Source organism: Pan troglodytes, chromosome 2 (genome assembly GCF_028858775.2).
Source record: "Pan troglodytes isolate AG18354 chromosome 2, NHGRI_mPanTro3-v2.0_pri, whole genome shotgun sequence".
In the NCBI taxonomy this organism is placed as follows: domain Eukaryota; kingdom Metazoa; phylum Chordata; class Mammalia; order Primates; family Hominidae; genus Pan; species Pan troglodytes.
The window spans coordinates 41270879-41293134 of record NC_086015.1 but is presented as its reverse complement, the minus strand read 5'-3'; the positions used below and the strand labels follow the sequence as shown (position 1 = coordinate 41293134).

At 39.6% G+C, this 22256-nt stretch overlaps 1 protein-coding gene across 18 annotated transcripts in view; it reads right to left on the bottom strand.

Moving 5' to 3' along the window:
• GOLGA4 (golgin A4) overlaps positions 1 to 22256 on the bottom strand; it is a 120021-nt gene that overhangs the window by 81828 nt on the left and 15937 nt on the right. For 6 of the 18 annotated variants that reach the window (XM_009445174.3, XM_054681659.1, XM_054681662.2 and 3 more), the window contains exons 3-4: positions 7969 to 8034; positions 1943 to 2257 (exon numbers count right to left, since the gene is read on the bottom strand). In XM_009445174.3, coding sequence (XP_009443449.1) covers positions 1943 to 2257; positions 7969 to 8034 — 381 coding nt within the window. Of the gene's footprint in view, positions 1 to 1942; positions 2258 to 7968; positions 8035 to 14323; positions 14352 to 14638; positions 14738 to 15236; positions 15354 to 22256 lie in introns of those variants that run through there. The other 12 variants (XM_009445170.4, XM_009445171.4, XM_009445173.4 and 9 more) reach the window with 5 other exon arrangements.

Here is a 22256-nt window from a genome sequence, read left to right as displayed (position 1 = left end):
GAACTAAAAATAAAAGAAAAATTGTGCTCAAAAAAGGGGTGGAGGGGGGTTGTGTGTGGAAGAGTAACCCAAGAATCAGAGGTCATTTACAACATTATTTCATCCTAGGTACTAACAATGCCAAAGAGAGGTAGAGACAAAGTCTATGAGTTCTTTTGATCCCGATAAGCTGCCTGACTCTGAGACAGAATACTAGAAACAACCAGAAAGACCTAAAATCAAATCCAGACACTGCAACTACAACCTGTCCAACCATAAGCAAGTTAGTTACCAGGCAACATAAGCAAGTTACTATGAGTCTCCAATCCTTCTTCTACAAAACTGAGCTAATTAACATCTACGGGAATGGTACAATATTACATGACATTATAAATATAAAATACACAGGACAGGTGTAGTGGCTCATGCCTATAAGAACAGCCCTTTGGGAGGCTGAGGTGGGAGGATCACTTGACTTCAGGAGTTCAAGACCAGGCTGGGCAACATAGCAAAACCTCAATTCTACGAAAAAATACAAAAATTAGATGGGTGTGGTGGTGTGCGCCTGTAGTCCCAGCTACTTGAGGGGGCTGGGGCTGAGGCTGAAGGATCGCTTGGGCCCAGGAAGTTGAAGCTCCAATGAGCCGTGTTTGAGCCACTGCACTCCAGTCTGGGCAACAAAGTGAGACCCTGTCTCAAAAACAACAACAACAAAAATTAAATATAAAATACACATGTCTAGCATACGTAAATACTACTTATACCACTACCCCAGCTTCAAACTTAAAAGCCATGGTTAAGTTAGTGAAGTAACAGACAAAGATTCATGACGATTATTAACTTTGGTAGAAATTTAAAAATAAAAGTTAAAAAATTTTAAAGGAAAAAGGTGCTTGATTCTACAAGTGCCTCATGACATACATGGCTTTAGTGCCTTGTTTATATCTCTGGGTGGGTTCCAGCCAGCCTATATATTTAAGCCTGATAATTGCTTCCTATTTTGTCAGCACTTCACAGTTTTAAAAGATATCTTATCTTGTATATTTCATTTGGGTTGTTTTGTTTTGTTTTTGGTTGTAGGATAAAATTACTCATATTGTAGTCATAATTGGAAACAGAAGTTACAACTATCTTTAATATACTGACTCTGAACTTTAGTATTCATTAATTAAAATTAACTACAATGGTGATTTACAAACCATAAGACAATAAAACATTACACATTTTAAGATAAACAAACAAAAAAATATAGACAACTTACTCCAAAAAAGCTTTCCTGAGAAAGAACTGTTTTAACTGCATAGGATGCAGAGGGAATTGAGGGAGGGCAACAAATAAAATTTAGCCTGAAAGGAAGGTGCTACATTCCTAAAGGATTGAAAAGTGAAATGGACTAGCATTGACTTCCTTCCTCCCTTAGACCAAACAGGGAGTGTCATTCTCAAGGGTTTAGCAATGAAAAGATTAATCCAAGGCAAAGGTTTAAATGTAGGTACAATGAGAATGAACCAAATCTGTCAAATAATCAGGCTACCTAAAACAATTTTAGAGTCAGTAATAATGGGACTCTCACTGGCAGATGAGGTCATTTTGGAGCCGCATCAGTTAGAGAGGAATAAAGGAGAGGATATGAGCCAGAAGATCAACTCCACACTGGGTGTCCAAGTGACCTTGAACAGAGGGACTACGAAAGGAGAGGGGAACAGAATATAAGAACCAGAAGGCTACAGACAACAATCTTCTCCAAAATTTTACTGAGTCTTGCCAAAGGGCCTCTGTCTTTACTTAACTAGATATTGAGAGTCTTTAACTAGGTAATGCCACAGACTACATACCATTAGTAACCAGGATATAGCCAGAGAATTAACAGTTTAGCCAATCACAGGAGTAAAGCAATACAGTAATATGAATGAGAAAACAAGGGGAAGAAATTTTTGTACAGGCAAAAAGGTCATGCTCCTACCTCAGAATATTTTCCTCTGTAGCTACTTAAGCTTCGTTCCATTCTTCGCAACCGCTGAATCAACTGTTCTTTGTTGAGACTGTCTGAATTTCCTACCAAGTCTTCAGCCTCGCTATCCATATCAGAGGGTGGATCAAAACTGGCAGTAGAACTGTCCAGGTCAAGTCGATTCAGGGATTCTCTGGAAGATGTTCGTACCAAAGACTCTTTAGAAGAAGACCGGAATAGAGATTCCTTTATCGGACTTCGAAACAAAGACTCCACGGAGGGCACCCGGAGCTGGAGCTTCTGTGCAAAAGACTGTGTGTCACCTGACTGCAACCAAAACCCAACAGAATGTGTGGGTTAAAATACATACATTTAGACTTCCATTACCCCATCACCAGCAATAATCGAATAAAAGTTCTAACAAGTTGAATTTATATTCCTGACATTTTACATAATACATTGTTTTCTGAAAAACAAAACACTTGGTTATTGCTGAAACAGTGTTGGACCTGGAGTCAGAGGACTGGGGTGCAGGTCCCAGGTCTGTCACCTAGAGGTAGAATGCCCTTCAGTAAGTCACTTTCCTTCAGTTTGCACATCTGGAAGAAAGAAAAACACAGTACTTTCCCAGCCGACCTCACAGGTGTATTGTGAGGATTCATCCACTAAACTGTGAGATCCTTGAAGGTAGACCATCTCCATACACCATCTGTAACAGTGCATACCCAGTGTCTAAAATGTAGGTATATACCATGAAATGTGAAGTGTGTAACTGAACTCAAGTGGGCTTTATCTGGAGGGTCTTTACGGACATGGTGATTCTTGATCATTCCCAAGAAAAGAGGGGAATTGGGACAGGGGGAGGGTAATGTGTAATGAACCCACTTTGTTTAATAAGGGAATGTGAGGCAGAGTTGACTAGTAACAGCCAATTCTGCTCTACTTACCATGTGTCTACTAGGAATAAAAATAAGCATTAACAAATCACGGAGGACAGTTGAAAGGTCTGAGTTAGAGTCCCTCTGCACAAATCAGTAACTCCAATGTTAGACAGTGATAAGGAAGACCTGTTCTCCTAATTAATTGGAATAACAAATTAATTTAGTCACAATGAAAAATAATATGACCTAATTAAACTAACTGTTCTAAGCAGTATTATTTTGTTCAGGTCACAGCAGTCAATATTTACTGATGTCTCCTAGAAGCTCATTCTCATTAGTTAACAACTGGGTCACTAAGATCTCAAAGGTGCCAGGAGTGAAATACTCCAGGGAAACTGAGGTCATGTGTAGGCAAAAAATACAGGAAAATAAAAAGATTCTCTTCAGTCTAGAGTTTGAAAAATCAAAACAGAAATGTTTTGCTCACGGATTCTAGAGATTTAATAATATTGGGCAAGGTAGGAGTAAGAGGAGATAATATGCCCCATACCTTCATACACACAAATTTATCACAGGTGGTTTAAAAGAGTAAAAACTGGAAACAATCCAAATGTTTATCACTAGAGGATACAGTTTATAAATTATAGTATATGGAGAGCACTCCCCAAGGCAACTTGAAAAGTATGTCCTGGGCTATAAAGTATTTTCAAAAAAAATTTAAAAATAAACAATAACATATGGAAAGAAGTTCAAGATAAACTATTAAATGGGAAAGGTCAAATTATAAAACAATATGTATATTGTAAACTCATTTTGACTAAGTACTCCTTATCCAAAAAGCTTGGAACCAGGTATTTTGGATTTCAGATTTTTTTCAGATTTTGGAATATCTGCATATAGATAGTGAGACATCATGGGGATGAGACCCAAGTCTAAACACGAAATTCATTTATGTTTCATATACACCTTATACAGATAGCCTGAAGGTAATTTTATATCATATTTTTCACCATTTCTGTACATGAAACAAAGTGTGTACACTGAACCGTCAGAAAGCAAAGGTGTCACAATTTCAGCCACCAATACAATCTATGGTTGTCTGGCACCACCATCATTCCTGACTCTGAACTTACATGCTACTGATAAGCAATAATTTTCTTATGCGTATTCACCCATAAGTACTTCACAGTAAAAGAAATATATATATATGACATACCATTAATACAGTAAAAAAAAATGTGTTCAGGGTAACTAAGCAGCACAGTATTATCACCAGAATATCTGTAATAGCTGTTAAGCAACAGCAACAACAAACAATGGTAAGCTTTCAGTCTCTATCTACGACGCTGTGTTTTGATTGAAAGGTTACGCTACACTGTATTTTCTTTTTTTACGTAAGAAGAAACACCGGAAGCAATTGAGGGACCAGGAAATGGATCCCTAGGAAGGAGGAGGCATTCTGCAGGATGGCTTTTTAATTTTTTTTTTTTTTGAGACATAGTCTTTCTCTGTTGCCCAGGCTGCAGTGCAGTGGCGTGATCTCAGCTCACTACAACCTCCACCTCCCGGGTTCAAGTGATTTCCGTGCCTCAGCCTTCCAAGTAGCTGGGAATACAGGCATGTGCCACCACACCAGACTAATTTTTATATTTTCGGTAGAGAGGAGATTTCACCATACTGGCCCGGCTGGTCTCGAACTCCTGACCTCAGGTGATCTGCCGACCTCAGCCTCCCAAAGTGCCAGTATTACAGGTGTGAGCCAACACGCTGGGCCTCTGCAGGACTTTTTAACATTTTCAACAAATCTTCATATAACAGAGCAGAAAAGAAGGAAAAAAACACAGCAAGTAAAGCACATGAGTCTTGGCCCCATGTGGAGCATCATGGGGAACCTGCCCTTGGCGCCATCTGGCCTGCACATGTGCCACTGTATTACCCTTTGTGGGCATGCTCGCATGAGAGAATCTGGGTATGCCTGGAAAAGATCATCTTACAGCTAGAGGGCGGGGGGAGGCTTTCTTCTCTTAGGAACACTGAATAAACTATGTTGTACACCAGTGTTTTGACTCCAACTCATCACGAGGTGAGGTGTGAAGTTTTCCACTTGTGGCATCATATGGGTACTCAAAAAGTTTCAGACTTTGGAGCACATGGATTTCAGATTTTTGGATTAGGGATGTTCAATCTTTATAGGATACTTTGCCCCAGTAATAAGAGGGTCCACAGGCTGCTATGTTTTAAGAACTCTAGGATGTGCTTTTTACCATGTCTTCAACCTTGCTGTCAACTATGGTTTCCTGCTGCTGTCAATATGCTCAAACATAGTAAGCATCCCCCCCTCTTTGTGTATATACATTGTTTTTAATTTGCTAAACCCAACAATCAACTTTTCAGAAATTTGTTTAAAATAAAGGTAAACAAGCCAGACGTGATGGCTGACATCTGTAATCCCAGTCACTTGGAAGGCTGAGGTGGGAGGACTGCTTGAGCCCAGGAGTTTGAGGCTGCAGTAAGCTATGACTGCACCACTGCACTACAGCCTGGGTGACACAGAGAGACTCTGTCTCAAAAAAAAAAAAAAAAAAAAAGTAAACAAACTGAGTGAAGGCATCTTTTTGTTATGAGAATTAATGAGATCATATATGTAAAATGTTTCATATATGTCTAATACACAGTACACAATAAATACCATTTTTATCACTTTTTAAGAAAATATCTGTAATATTTAAGAAAGTGCAAAGCCCTCAGTGAGCTTATTTCCTGAATATCACCCACATTCATTCTTTACCTTAATTAAAATTCTGAATTTGTTATAAAGTTGACTTATTCAAGTTTTTGTATCCATAACTATATTTAGTCTTTTTGGACTATTCTATGACAAGAAAATATGGATTTTAGGCCAGGTGTGGTGGCTCATGCCTGTAATCCCAGCACTCTGGGAGGCCAAGGCGGGTGGATCACCTGAGGTCAGGAGTTCAAGACCAGACTGGCCAACATGGTGAAACTCTGTCTCTACTAAAAATACAAAAAATTAGCCAGGCGTGGTGTCAGGTGCCTGCAATCCCAGCTACTCAGGAGGCTGAGGCATGAAAATCGTTTGAATCTGGGAGGCAGAGGTTGCAGTGAGCTGAGATCACGCCATTACGCTCCAGCCTGGGCAAAAAGAGCAAAACTCTGTCTCAAAAAATAAAAAAAAAGAAAAAATATGCATTTTAAATCATACTCTTTAATAATATTCTTTAAAGATCACTGGATATGTTCTGTACAGTGCTGTTTAGACTGATGCCTCCCAATATTTTACCCCTACTTCATGGCACTTATAGAAAATTATGTATTTCTAGAGAATTTGGGATTAACTGGAGTGGCTGCTCAAGACTAGAGTCAACAGACCCAGGGACTTGGGCTGTTCCCACAACCTGACCAGCCTCACTGACAGTTATGAGGATCTAAGCTCACAAGACACCTGTCCACAGAGTTTGGGAAGCTCATTTAAACATTTGTTTTTTTGGGGGTTTTTTTTTCTTTTTTTTTTTTTTTTTTTTTGAGACGGAGTCTCGCTCTGTCGCCCAGGCTGCAGTGCAGTGGCGTGATCTCGGCCCACTGCAACCTCCGCCTCCCGGGTTCAAGCAATTCTCCTGCCTCAACCTCCTGAGTAGCTGGAATTACAGGTACCTGCCACCATGCCCAGCTAATTTTTTTTTGTATTTTTAGTAGAGACGGGGTTTCACCATGTTGGTTAGGCTGGTCTTGAACCCCTCACCTTGTGATCCACCCACCTCGGCCTCCCAAAGTGCTGGGATTACAGGCATGAGCCACCGCACCCGGCCCTAACCATTTGTTAGACAATACTTCCGAATGTTTTGTCTATGTAATTTAGTTCACAAATCATTTAGCTCATAAATCAACTTGTCTAGACTCATGCCCTGGGTTCACAGAATTAGAAATAATACTATTTTACATTAGGGACTACTAAGAACAACCAGGATGATGATAATAGTCATCACTAAAACCAAAGTCAGCAAATGTTAATCTCCAACACTGCTATCACAATTTTTTTTTTTTTCCTTGAGACAGGGTCTCACTCTGTCATCCAAGCTGGAGTGCAGTGGTACAATCTCAGCTCACTGCAGCCTCCACTCCCAGGCTCAAGCAATTCACATGCCTCAGTCCCCTGAATAGCTGGGATTACAGGCACACACCACCACACCCAGCTAATTTTTGTATTTTTTTAGTAGAGACAGGGTTTCACTATGTTGGCTGGGCTGGTCTCGAACTCCTGGTCTCAAGCGATCCACCTACCTCAGCCTCCTAAAGTGCTGGGATAACAGGCATGAGCCACTGCGCCCAGCCTGCTATCATAATGATTTTTTTTTCTTCCTTTTTTGGAGGGGTTCAAACAAAAAATGACTTGAGCCCCTCTCTATAAATAACTTTTTAAAATCAAGGACAACCTAAACTCAAGTAGTAAAATACACTTTAAAATAGAGAATACTTTAAAAGATCTCATTCCTTCATATTCCCCTTCCACCTTATATAACTCAGTATGTCTCTCAATAATGGCTACCTCCATGATCTTTTATAACTATAAACTCAGATCACAGTTTTTCAAAAAGTTTTCACTTTCTCATAATTATTATTATTATTATTTTTTTTTTTTTTGAGACAGAGCCTCACTCTGTTGCCCAGGCTGGAGTGCAGTGGCACAAACTCAGCTCATGGCAACGTATGCCTCCTGGGTTCAAGCGATTCTCATGCTTCAGCCACCTAAGTAGCTGGGATTTCAGGCATGTGCCACTCCTGGCTGACTTTTTCTATTTTTAGTAGAGACAGAGTTTTGCCATGTTGGCCAAGCTAGTCTCGAACTCTTGGCCTCAAGCGATCCGCTCACCTCAGCCTCCCAAAGTGCTGGGATTACAGACAGGCGTGAGCCACAGTGCCTGGCCTTGCATTAATTTTTAAAATGAGAAATAATACAATCTTGCTTTCATTTAAAACTTTTTCCAAGAAACCATGAGCAAACCTGTGTTTACCATATATACTGTACTGAATATTTGGACATCACCATTTCAATGTAAAGTCAGATGCTAATAATTAACACAGACTGACCAACACTCTGAAATGACTTGTTATTTTCTAAAATAACAATTAGTAACAGACCTGAGGAATGCTTGGTTCACTTCCATTAACACTGTCAGGAGATTTCGAGGCATGAGTAGATGCATTCTAAGAAAAAGAAAGAAACATTGTAAAGCAAAAGAACAAAAAACTAAAGGTTTAAAACTGTTAAGAATAAAGCCCATGTGCCAAGACCTATCAGATACATTTATCTATTAAACAAAATTAGTAATTGTTCATTTATTAGAATATTTTCATGCAAGGCAAAACTATTGTAGTATGGTAAGTATTTTAGAAAATTCATTTTGCTGTAATACACAGAACTCAATAGCAAAGATTAGTATGTAGAAAAACCTATTTCAAGCTAGTCACATACCTCTTCCCATTATGTCCCCAGTTTTTCCCCCATAACAAAAATCAACATCAGGGAATCAATGCACAAATCTCACTCAAACAGAAAACTATCCAGAAAAGGAAGTAATGTCAATTTTTTCCTACAATAAAATAATACTCAAAATTATTTGGGCTAAGCTCTGAAAAATATCTTGATAGCAAGAAACGGTAATGTCTCATTCATTTGAAGTTAGCAATCTAAATGAAATGATAATTTTCAGAAGAACTTAAAAACCTCTTCTTCCACACGCGAAAGATTTTTGTTTTGTTCTGTTCTGTTGGTATGCCAAAGGCTCCCAGTTAAGCAACATTCTACTGATTACATCATACTGGCATAGATTTCATGATACTAGATGAGATTCTTTGAGGTTCAAAATTCTACATTGCATTTATAATACACTGTCTAACTAAAATTAGTTAGAACTACAGAAGTAACTCATGATAAAATAACTTCCATGTTTTAAACAAAAATATTCCACCAAATGCCAACCACTATGTTTCAGTAGTTACATCTTGCATTTCCCCTTGGTCTAGAGCTGACCAAGGAAAGGCAAATATCTGACCTAACTTATTCTTAAGTGAAAAAGGTGCTCAGTTTTGCAAACGTGTTTTCTACTTTTTGAACATTGATTAAGTAGTTTGATGGTAGGAAATTATTAATTTTTAGGTGTGATAAATAATATTGTGGCTAAAATTTTTTAATCCTTTTTTTCTGAGACAGGGTCTTGCTCCATTGCCCAAGATGGAGTACAATGACATGCTCACAGCTGACTACAGCCTCAAGCTCCCAGGCTCAAGGGATCCTCTCACCTCAGCCTCCTCAGTGGCTGGGACTACAGGTGTGCACTACCAGGTCCAGCTAATTTTTGTACTTTTTGTAGAAACAGGGTTTCCCCATGTTGCCCAGGCTGGTCTCAGGTGATCTGCCCTCCTCAGCTTCCCAAAATGCTGGGATTACAAGCGTGAGCCACCATGCCCAACCATCTTTATCTTTTAGAGTAGTGGTCTCCAACCTTTTTGGCACCAGGGACGGGTTTCATGAAAGACAATTTTTCTACAGACCGGCGGTGCAGGGATGGTTTTGGGATGATTCAAATGCATTACATTTATTGTGCACTTAATTTCTATTATTACACTGTAATATATAATAAATAATTATTCAACTCACCATAATATAGAATCAGTGGGAGCCCTGAGCTTGTTTTCCTACAACTAGACAGTCCCATCTGGGGGTGATGGGAGACAGTGACAGATCATCAGGCATTATATTCTCATAAGGAGCATGCAGCCTAGATCCCCCGTATGCACAGTTCACCACAGGGTTCACGCTCCTATGACAATCTAATGTCACCACTGATCTAACAGGAGGCAGAGCTCAAGTGGTAATGTGGGTGATGGAGACCAGCTGTAAATGCAGATGAAGTTTCACTTGCTTGCCTGCCTCTTACCTCCTGCTGTGCAGCCCAGTTCCTAAAGGGCCACGGACCTGTGCCTGGAGGTTGGGAAGCACTGTTTTAGAGATACATACCAAAATATTTACTGATGGAACAGAACTTCTGAAATTTGCTTCAAATATCCAATGGGGTGGGAGTGGGGAAGCCAGGGGGAGCTGTACAAGTAGGCAAAATGGTAGTGGTACGGTCAGGGAAGTGTGGGGGTAGGCTAATAGATAAAACAACATGGCCATGAGTTATTAATTATTGGCATTGGGTAATAGATATGGGGAGGGGTTCTTGTGCCAATACTACTACTATTTCCACTTTTGTAATATGTTTCAACTTTTCCCTAATAAAGACAAACTTTAAGTACCTCCTCTTCCCTCTAATAAAAAGCTATCAAATTTCATCAGTCTAAGACATCTCCTTAAAGTTAAATGGGGAAGAAAGGTTGGGAGAACATAGGAATTAACTTTTATCTTCCAGTTGCCTACATGGCATCTACCTGTGTGACATTACAATGAATGCCTTCTAGGTCTAAAAATATAATATACTACATACTATAAAGCAAGGGTCACAAATCTCTGGGCCACAGTCCAGTATCAACTCATAGCCTGTTAGGAACGGGGCCACACAGCAGAAGGAGAGCAGTGGGTGAGCAAGCGAAACTTCATGTGCATTTACAGCTGCTCCCCATCACTCGCATTACCACCTGAGCTCTGTCTACTGTCAGATCAGTGGTGACATTAGATATTCATAGAAGTGCGAACTCTGCTGTGAACTGTGCATATGAAGGATCTAGGTTGTGTGGTCTTAATGAGAACGTAATGCCTGATGATCTGTCACTGTCTCCCATCACCCTCAGAAGGGACCATCTAGTTGCAGGAAAACAAGCTCAGGGCTCCCACTGATTCTACATTGTCATGAGTTATATAATTACTTCATTACGTATTACAATGTAACAATAACAGAAATAAAGTACACAGTAAATGTAATGCGCTCGAATCATCCCAAAACCATCCCTGTGCCCCCAGTTCATGGAAAAACTGTCTTCCACGAAACCAGTCCCTGGTCCCAAAAAGGTTGGGGACAATTGCATAAAATACAAAATATACTTTACAGAGATCAACAATTCTCTTGGCCAGTTAATATATTGAAAATTAATAGACAAATTATGGAGAAAGGAAATGAAGGGGCTCCATAAAATATTTAGCTTAAGAGGAAGAACAGCAAGAGTCTATATTCTGTTTTAAGTAAATAACTTGACACATGATTGTGGTCCATACAAAAAAGCTACACTGGGCTGGCGCGGTGGCTCACGCCTGTAATCCCAGCACTTTGGGAGGCCGAAGTAGGTGGATCACCTGAGGTAAGGAGTTCGAGACCAGCCTGGCCAATATGGTGAAACCCCATCTCTACTAAAAATATAAAAATTATATTTTTTATAAAAACGTCGTGGTGGCAGGCACCTGTAGTCCCAGCTACTCGGGAGGCTGAGGCAGGAGAATCGCTTTAATCCTGGAGGCAGAGGCTGCAGTGCACCAAGATGGTGTCACTGCACTCCAGCCCGGGAAACAGAGTGAGACTCCACCTCAAAAAAAAAAAAAAAAAAAAAAAAAAGCTACAACTGGCCAGGCTCAGCGGCTCATGCCTATAATCCCAACACTTTGGGAGACCGAGGCAGGCAGATCACCTGAGGTCAGGAGTTCAAGACCAGCCTGGCCAACATGGTGAAACCCCATCTCTACTAAAAATAAAAAAGTTAGCCAGGCATGGTGGCGAGCACCTGTAATCCCAGCTGCTTGGGAGCCTGAGGCAGGAGAATCACCGGAACCTGGGAGGCAGAGATTGCAGTGAGCTGAGATCACAACACTGCACTTCAGCCTGGGTGACAGAGCGAGACTCTGCCTCAAAAAAAAAAAAAAAAAAAAAGCTACCCTACAATTGTTTGAAATATCACCCCATTAAGCACACAGAGAACAACATTTAAAAACTTCTCCTCATATATATATTTCAATTTATGTACTAAACCACATATCTAAATAAATGCAGGATAGCTTATGAAAAGTACTGGCCTAAGTTGCGCTGTGAATTTACATTACGAATATTTAGAAGTAAAATTAGAGATCTGTCACTATTTGTAATGCCTTCTCCATTTCTGCCAAACTTTTGTTCATCTTTCAGCTTTCAAATTTTGTGAAGCTCTGTATGTGAAGCTTTATACGGTTCCTGGAAGGCTAACACATTCCTTATGCCTTTTTTTTTTTTTCTGTGAAGCCTTAATTCCTTTGTACTTTAAGTGTATGTTGACATGTTTGTCTCCAAAGTAAACTATAAACTCTCAGAGGACAGAGCCCTACATTTTCTTCTCTTTTTTTCTCCCTTCAACTTTTAAGTTCAGGGGTACATGTTCAGGATGTGCAAGTCTGTTACATAGGTAAACGTGTCCCATGGTGAGAATGTTACCATTTTCATCTTAGTCCCCATGACCTAATATTTTGCCTGACTAGTAGTAAGGGCTCAATAAATGCTTATTAAATCCTTATGCAGTTGCTTCCTCTGAAGGCTTTCCCCTAGCGAGGTGCCTGTAGAACTAGCTCAATACATGTCAATACTCAAAACTCACCAATACTTTCTACTGGGGAAAATTAGATAAAAACTCTTTTAAAGTATATTCAACTTAAAAGCACACACAGGTTCCCTGCCAGACTTGTCTTCAATTACATATTGTTTCAATCTTTCAACAACCATTGCATTGACTGCTGAGCACCAAGGTTACGGTAATTTTAGAATTTGGGGTAAACAGCTGCATTTTTCAAAAAACTTAACTAAGCAAAAGTCAGTACCTACTGAACCTGTAATGGATTAGACCCTCACTAAATTTTTATTCTAATATGGGAATATGCTATGGTTTCCCTTGTTCCATTGGGAGAAATAAGTTTCTGACTAGGCTGGGCGTGGTGGCTCAGGCCTGTAATTCCAGCACTTCAGGAGGCCGAGGCAGGTGGATCACTTGAGCCTGAGTTCCAGACCAGCCTGGCCAAAATGGCGAAACCCCATCTCTACTAAAAATAGAAAAGTTAGCCAGGTACGGTGGTGCGCACCTGTGGTCCCAGCTACTTGGGAGGCTGAAGTGGGCGGATCACCTGAGCTCAGGAGGTAGAGGTCGCAGTGAGCCGAGATCGTGCCACTGCACTCCAGCCTGGGTATCAAAAGAAAAAAAAAGTTCTCTCTCAAAAGAAAAAAAAAGTTTTAAAGCCCCACTTTAACATTATTAGCATTTTCAACAACAGAATAAGTACTCAATACAAATGACTTTAATGTACTTATGGAAGTGGCCCTAGGAGAACCTTTATGGTTTTTTTTTTAATAGCTTCTATTACTACTACATGAAAATATAAAGCAATATTATTTTATGCTTTTCAAAGTAAATTGGGCCAGACATAGTGGCTCATGTCTGTAATCCAAGCACTTTGTGAGGCTGAGGCAAGAGGATCACCTGAGGCCAGGAATTCAAGATGAGTCTGAGCAATATTCTGAGACTCTCTCTAAAAAGATCAAAATAAGATGAGCTGGGCATGGTGGCCTATGTCTGTGGTCCCACATACTTGGGAGGCTGAGGAAGAAGGACTGCTTGAGCCCAGGGATTTGAGGGTATAGTGAGCCGTGATTGTACCACTGCATTCCAGCCTGAACAACAGAATGAGACCCCACTCAAACAAATATAAATAAATAAATAAATAAAAACAGTAAATAAGTAAGTTTCTCTAATTGGGACTTCTGATTCCCTCCCAAATCGCTTTTTAAAACAATGAGATATTACTTGTAGCCAGAGCCAAGGAGAGACCACTTTTCCCTGAGACCCAAGCTAAGCCATCACTAGAAATCCCATTATCTCCCTAGCTGCTTTCTTTTCTAAAACTGAGTTTACAATGTAATTTAAGACTGCTACTGGCCATATGCATACCAAGTCTTCACTGGCTACATGGTTCAAGTACAGAAATGTTCTACTTCCATCACCAGCTACCTAATAAGTTAAATCAATTCTTATTGTTTAGAAAAACCTCAATCCAATAGTGTTTGCCACATTTCTCCATTGTAAACTTTTCATTTTTGTAATTAATAAATAGATTTGTGGAACAATTTTTTAAAAAAAGAAAGAAAAACCTCAATCCCAGTAGAGTCAGTGTTTAACACCAAAGGCTATCCTTACTGGACAAACATCTCTAAACTTTAATTTGCTAAATTATGAGCTTACCAGATACTTTCAATAGGAAAATGTCCACTTTCCCAAAATGAAATTACATACAAGATTCAAAACCGTATGATGCCAGTCACTTGAAAAGAAATGAGACAATTCTCTCCTTTCAGATGTTTAATATATAAAAAACAGGTAACTGCAAAATAAGATGCAATTATCTATTACAGTAGAATCTACCTACCTATTCAATGCTGTTTAATTATGGATTTACATAACAACGAATTTTTCCCCTAAAAATGTAAGTCATATCTCAAAATATTCTTAACCACCCATCAATAGTAGAACAGAGATTTGAAGCACTGCATACCTTTTTTTAGTTAATGAACAAACATTCCCTAGGAAAAAAAGAGGTTAGAGTAAGCGAAGGTAGCTTCATTACTGAAGTAGCTACATTAGCGAAAACAGTGTTATTTTTGTTGCAGTTAAAAAGCTACCAGGAAGCACACCAGCCATCAGAATTCAGCAATTTACTCTCTGATTTTTTTAGAGCAGGGTTAGCAACAGGACACTGAAGATACTTTGAGAGATGGTAAGTGGCAAGTAACATGAGATTTGCTTCTACAATTGCAAAATTACTTTGCTTCCCCACAAAGGGAATGCAGAAAGCGGTGGAAGGACTCACCACACTGTCACTCTGTGTTTTAGGATGTTTGGAGGAATCCAAAGCAAAGATAGTATACTCAGAGAGAAAAGCAGGCTCTGCTATCATCCCGGCTAGTAGCTGTCTCATTCAGTGTAATAAGCAAAAGTATAAAAATAAAACAAATGATGAAAAACAAATCATAATGGCATGTTGCAAAGTGTTCTCACCACGCAGCATGCATAACACTATAATGGCCTTCAGTACCACCATCACCACCACCACCACCACCATCTCACCCACAGAAATAATAAGCTGCTGGAAAAGATCAGGAATGGAGATGCGTGATCAGTTTAGGATCTCAAAATCCAATCTATGAACAACTTGCTTATTGGCATACAAATGATATAGGCAACAGGAACCACCGCACACAGAGTGCCTGGCACTCTGTTATAAAAATCAATACCAATTAACAACAATACATGGGCCGGGCGCAGTGGCTCAGGCCTGTAATCCCAGCACTTTGGGAGAGTGAGGTGGGCAGATCACGAGGTCAGGAATTCAAGATCAGCCTGACCAATATGGTGAAACCCTGTATCTACTAAAAATACAAAAATTAGCCAGGCATAGTGGTGCGCACCTGTAGTCCCAGCCACTCAGGAGGCTGAGGCAGGAGAATCGCTTGAACCCGGGAGGCGGAGGTTGCAGTGAGCCGAGATCGTGCCATTGCACTCCAGCCTGGGTGACAGAGTGAGACTCTATCTCAAAAAAACAAAACAAAACAAACAATAAAAAATTACATGACAGGACATAGTTTCAGACACGCAAGCTACGTAAGTTATCGAGATCTTCTCTATAGCATAGTGCCTACAGTTAACAATACCGTATTACAACGTTAAAAAAAAATTTTTTTTTTTTTTTTTTTTTGAGACAAGGTCTAGCTCCATCACCCAGGCTGGAGCACAGTAATGCAATCTCGGATCACTGTACCCTCCACCTCCTGGACTCAAGCCATCTTCCACCTCAGCCTCCTGAGTAGCTGGGACTACAGGCGCACATCACTATGCCTGCTAATTTTTGTAGAGACGGGGTTTCACCACATTGCCCAGGCTGGTCTCGAACTCCTGAGCTCAAGCGATCCACCTGCCTCAGCCTCCCAAGTACTAGGATTACAGGCATAAGCCAGCACACCTGGCCTAAAATTTTCTAGAAAAGTAGATCTTATGTTACTTCTTACCACAAATAATAACAGTGGGGGTAGGAGGAAACTTTGGGAGGTAATAGATATGTCTATGGCCTTGATGGTGGTGATGGTTTCACAGGTGTATACTTAACACCAAATTCATCAAATTGTATACATTAAGTATGTACAGCTTTTTACATGTCAATCATACCTCAGTAAAGTGGGCTTAAAAATGCATAGTAAAGAACACAAAGTCTTAAGAATAACATTTATAAATACTGACCCATTTTTACATATTCAAAAAATAGCATGAAAACACATGGTGAAGATAAAACATAAAAAACTTTAATCATTTATTTGTACTTACATACCACATTATTTTTCTCTAAAGTATGTACAGAAGAAACATTTGAAACTTTATAAGTTTAAAGACATTTTCTGTTACACTAGTGCTTCTGGTATATATTATCTTCTGTGCTTTAGTTTTCTTTCAGAAACTGTATACTACACACCAAAATATTGACAAACATGAATTAGATGTACAATAAATTATAATCAGAATGAATTTTTTGATGAGGGAGGTTACACAAATCTACACATAATAAAATTGTATAGAATTATACACACACACACACACAATATGAGCATGTAAAACTGGTAAAATCTGAATAATTTCTGTGGATGTCACAGATTACCAATGTCAGTTTCCTTGTTTGGACAGTGTACTATGGTTATATAAGGTGTTACTACTGGGGAGAAATGGGTGATGGGTATATAGGGCCTCTCCCACAAAAGATGTCAGAACCTCCTATGAATCTATAATTATTTCTAAATAAAAACTAAAACCAGCCTGGACAACATAACAAAACCCACTCTACAAAAAATACAAAAAATTTGCCAGGCATGGTGACACAGACCTGTAGTCCCAGCTACCTGGGAGGCTGAGGTAGGAGGCTCGCCTAAGCCCAGCAGTGAGCTGTGATCACACCACAGCACTCCAGCCTGAGCAAAAGAGTGAGATCCTGCCTCCAAAAAAAATTTTTGAAACATGAATTTAGCAGTTAATATACTATCTAACATGGTGATAAATTACATATATCATATATAATAACATCTGAAAAAAAAAGTCTGCAAAAGCTTAAGAATATAAACTTTTCACTCAGTACTGTAGAGTTATGAATACTAACTAGAGCCTTAACTAACTGTTCATTTGGTCCTACATTAGAGACCATCATAATTATAAATAGGAAAAACATTTCAAAGTCTTTTATATTATGTAATAACTAGTACTTCTTAGATGGGATTCAGCAATTAACTTTACACTAAATTCTCAATTTTAGTATTAGTAGTATACTAAAATATGCTAAATGCCTCTTTGGCTTTAGGGTATCATCATATCCAAGTTTCTACTCCTGCTGAAAATCTTACTCTCCCAGGAACTCAGATCATCCTTTGAATGGATGTTAAATTTAAGTTAAAGACTATAAAAAATTCACTTTTCTTAGACTTCCAAAGTTAATTTTTGTAATGAAGTCGCTCTTGCCCACATTAGAAAATAATTCAAAACTTCAGAGGAGTATATTTGAAATTTTAAGAGAAAAACACAAAAGCTAATGCCCAGCATAGAAAAATGTCCACCATTTCAAGATGTGCTGCCAAACAAAAATGTACACTATGACCTCTAACCCTAGCAAAAGCAAAGTATATCAAAATTAGTGTCCACTGACAGTCACCTCAAAGCCTAAGAAATCTTTGTTGACCTTGTTATTTCCTTCTTATGCCTGAGAAAGTCTCGCAAGCAACAGTTCTCTAATATTCTCACTAAGATTCTGTCTCAACTCCATCACTCAAACTCTGTTCAAATTGAAAACCAATTCTGCTGCAATTCTGCTAAGGATTTAATTCACCACTTCTGTGTGGTTCCCCAGTGAAGCCATCAGTTGAACCAACACTGAAGTTATACGTGTCTGAACATTCATGAAGACTATTTGAAACTCTCAGCAGATATGCGTCGAAGGCTTTCAATCTATGTCTCATACTCTCATATATATATGCATGTGTATATCAAAGTATATCAAAATTAGTGTCCACTGACAGCCACCTTAAAGCCTAAGGAGTCTTTGTTGACCTTGTTATTTCCTTCCTAAATAAACACACATACATATATGAGAGTGTGAGACGTGGAGGATATACAGTCTTGCACTGCTTAACAATAGGGAGGGGATACATGCTGAGAAATGTGTTGTTAGGCCATTTTGTCATGTGAACATCATGGAGGGGTGTCCAAGGGAGAGAATTCAGTCATCGGTTCTTAGTTTCTGTTTCTGGTTGGATCGGTAAGGACCCTTCCTCATCCCTCTTTCCCGCTTATCACTAGAGACAGAAACTAAAAACCATGCCTTTAGGCTGCTAAAAGACTAAAACAAAACACAGAACAAGAACAACAGCAAAATAATCTGGGTTGGACAAGCATACTTACACAAACCTAGATGGCATAGCATACTACATACCTAGGATACATGGTAGAGCCTATTGCTCCTATGCTATAAACTAGTCCATCCTGTTACTGTACTGAACATCGTAGGTGGCTGTAATACAATGGTTAAGTATTTATCTATGTAAACATAGAATAAGCATAGTAAAACTACAGAATAAAAGAAAAAATGACACAACTCTATAGGGCACTCATTTATCATGAATGAAGATTGCAGGACTAGAAATTGCTCTGGGTGAGTCAGTGAGTGAGTGGTGAGTGAAGGTGAAGTCCTAGGACATTACTGTGAGCTTTTATACCACTGGCATCACCACAAACACATTACAACAACTACATGTCACCAGGCAATAGGATTTTTTCAGCTCCATTATAATCTTATGGGACTACTGTCATATATGCAGTCCATCACTGAACAAAACATCATTATGAGGCACATCATATATTTTTCCTTAATCTCGGTGGTTTTGGTAGGATTACTCAGTATTTTTTGTCTGTTTGTTTTTGTTTTTTAAATAAAAATAAATAGGGACAGGGTTTTGCCATGTTGCCCAGGCTAATCTTGAACTCCTGGGCTCTAGCAATCCACCTGCCTCCGCCTCCCAAACTGCTGGGATTACAGGCATGAGCCATCAGGCCTAGCCACAGTGTTCTTTCTGAATTCTATAATTTTCTCTTTAACTGGCATTGGTCTGAGTTTTATTGTGATTTACATGTTTACATCAATTTTTTTTTCATTTCCAGGATTTTTTTTTTTTTTTTTTTTTTGAGATGGGAGTCTCACTCTGTCACCCAGGAAGTGGTGCCATCTCAGCTCACTGCAACCTCCACCTCCCGCGTTCAACCAATTCTCCTGCCTCATTCAGCCTCCCGAGTAGCTGGGATAACAGGTATGTGCCACCACACCCAGCTAATTTTTGTATTATTAGTAGAGATGGGGTTTTGCCATGTTGGCCAGGCTGGTCTTGAACTCCTGGCCTCAAGTGATCTGCCCGCCTTGGCCTCCCAAAGTGCTGAGATTACAGGCGTGAGCCACCACGCCTGGCCAATTTCCAGGATTTCTAATTAGTTATTTTTCGTATCCATCTAGTCTAGTTTTGTTTTGGCCTCTTTTTCTTCTACAATTTTCTGTTCTTTTTAAGAAAATTATTACTTCCTTTTTCTTATGGAAGAAAGTTGTTTTAAAGTAATTTCCAGACTGTTGTATTACTTTAATTTCGTCTGGAGTAAGTATGTCTTAATCTCTGTTTTTACTGGTGGCCTTCTTAGCATTTATTTTAGAATTTTCGTTTACAGGCTCATCTTGAAAAAGGTATTATCTTCTTCCTTCCTTCTGTGCTCATCCCTCCTTATCCAGCCAATCTGATACCCAAGGCCTTGGTTCAGGTTTCTTACCTTATGGCAATATAGGGGTTATCACAAACTCAGTCACTAAGATAATGTGAGGCTGGATTTGATTCTTGGTCATGAGGCCTCCCTAAGGACAGCAGTTTCCCATAATGGACCACTGAGAGCTCTAGGCAGCAGTTAGTGACAGCTTTTTTCAACTTCCTTTCACCAGTGGTAGGAGCCCCACATTAGCTCTCAGCTTGTAACACAAAATCTCCTCTGTATAGAACATTTCCAGTCCTTCTCAACCAGAGTTCAAAGAGAAAATTAAATCCAAATGCCTGTATACAATGAATTAATGTATCTACTGTGTATATATAGCATGGTACTAGTTTCATACCATACTTGGAAGAATTAAAAACTGCAGTTACTCAAATCATTTTCCATAGAGCTTAATTCTCTCACAAAACCCTAGTTGAAAATGGCTGCCTTTGTCCCAACGCCAAACCCTCTAGGACCAAGGATTCATTCCCTCTCAGCCCAAGGAGATGTTTACCTTGTTTGTGAACTCAGATACATGTCTCAATGTTTTTTAAGTTTTATCTACTACTTCCGTGACTGAAACAGCAAGGGTGCCTCAAGGGTCAAATCACAGCATGATTTGACCGAAAGTCCTAAAGTCTTCCAGGGGAGGATTTAGCATGTTAGGCAGCATGCCATTGTGACTGATTATTTCCAACAACCAGCAGCCTTTTTTCTTTTTTTTTTGAGATAGGGTCTTGCTCTGTCACCAAGGGTGGAGTGCGGTGGCACAGTCATGGCTCACTGCAACCTCCACCTCCTGGGATCAAAAAATCTTCCTACTTAAGCCTCTTAAGTAGCTTGGGACCACAGGTGCACACCACCACACCTGGCTTATTTTTTTTTTTTTTTTTTTTTTTTTTTTTTGGTAGAGACAGGGTCTCACTATGTTGCCCACACTGGTCTCCAACTCCTGGGTTCAAGCATTCCTCCTGCTGCAGCCTCCCAAATTGCTGGGATTACAGGTGTGAGCCACCACATCCAGCCTAGCAGTCCTTTCCCATGTGAAAAAACTTCTTTGAAATTCCTTGAAAAACTATTATTATTTATTTCAGTGATTTTTAGATTCCTTTTCACTCATAGGCAACAAAGGCTTGATTATCATCTCTCATGTGTAATACTGGGGGAAGGGCCTAAAAAGTTTAGTGCCTTAGCAAAAAACGTTAGTGTCTTAGCAAGGGTGTAACTCCCTCTGCCTCAAAGACAGATGGCCCTGTTTCTTTTTTTTTTTTTGGAGACGGAGTTTCACTCTTGTTGCCCAGGCTGGAGTGCAGTGGCATAATCTTGGCTCACTGGAACCTCCCTACCTCCCGGGTTCAAGCGATTCTCCCGCCTCAGCCTCCTGAGTAGCTGGGATTACAGGTGCCCGCCAACACACCTAGCTAAGTTTTTATATTTTTAGTAGAGACGGGGGGTGGGGGGGGGGTTTCACCATGTTGGCCAGGCTGGTCTCGAACTCCTGACCTCAAGTAATCCACCCTACACGGCCTTCCTAGGTGCCGGGATTACAGGCATGAGCCACCACACCTGGCAGATGGCCCTGTTTCTATCTTCCCAGATACTGTTAAGTACAACTGTTAGTAGAACCCTTATGATTTTGGGTCAATTAAATTCATCCAACCTGTGGCCCAGGATGGCTTCGAATGAGGCCCAACACAAGTTCATAAACTTTCTTAAAACATTATGAGACTTGTTTGCTTTTTTTTTTTTTTTAGCTCATCAACTATTATCAGTGTTAGCGTATTTGATGTGTGGCCCAAGACAATTCTTCTTCTTTCAATGTGCCCAGGGAAGCCAAAAGATTAGACACCCCTGTAAAAAGTACCTGTGATAATATACTCTACAGAAGATCCAAGAATAAAATGGTTTACAGTAGCAGCAGGTGAAGAAATATCCAGTACAGAATGTGGGTAAATCATGATGATCAAATTCAAGACCACAACTCAAGGCTCTATTTTGTCTATATAGATAGTTTTACTACATAGAAAGCCTTTAAACAAAATGACAGCATAAAAGGACAAGGTATCTAACTTTCTCTAGTCTTAATCGCCAATGAAAAGACCAAGTATATAAGATGGGAAAAAACATGTATCAGCCCAGAAACCAGGAAAGAAGATGCAATTTAGATTCAAGGAAGTTTTGCTAAGTCCATGAACTCCTCAGGCCTAAGTAAAACAAGTAATCAAAGATGAGCTTTCCACTCCAATTATGAGAATACTCAGCATATGCAACAAGAAAGTGGAACCAAAGGTTTGTTCTTCAAAAGATCAACAAAATTGACAAACCATTAGCTAGACTGACAGAGGGGAAAAAAGAAGACTCATATCATGAAAATCAGGAATGAAAAAGAAGAAATTACCCCTGAATGTGCAGAAAAGGATTACAAAGCTATACTGTGTGTTAAAAGCAAAGGTTTTTGCCTCATTTGAGCATGGGCTGCTTAGTTAGCAGCCTGCAATTGACAGACTTGACTGCTGTGACTGCCTGAGACTCAGGAGCTGTTACAAAAACTACATTCCTAATTTAGGATTTCAGTTTGTTTATGTACAAGTTAGGCTACAGTTCCTTACAGAGGG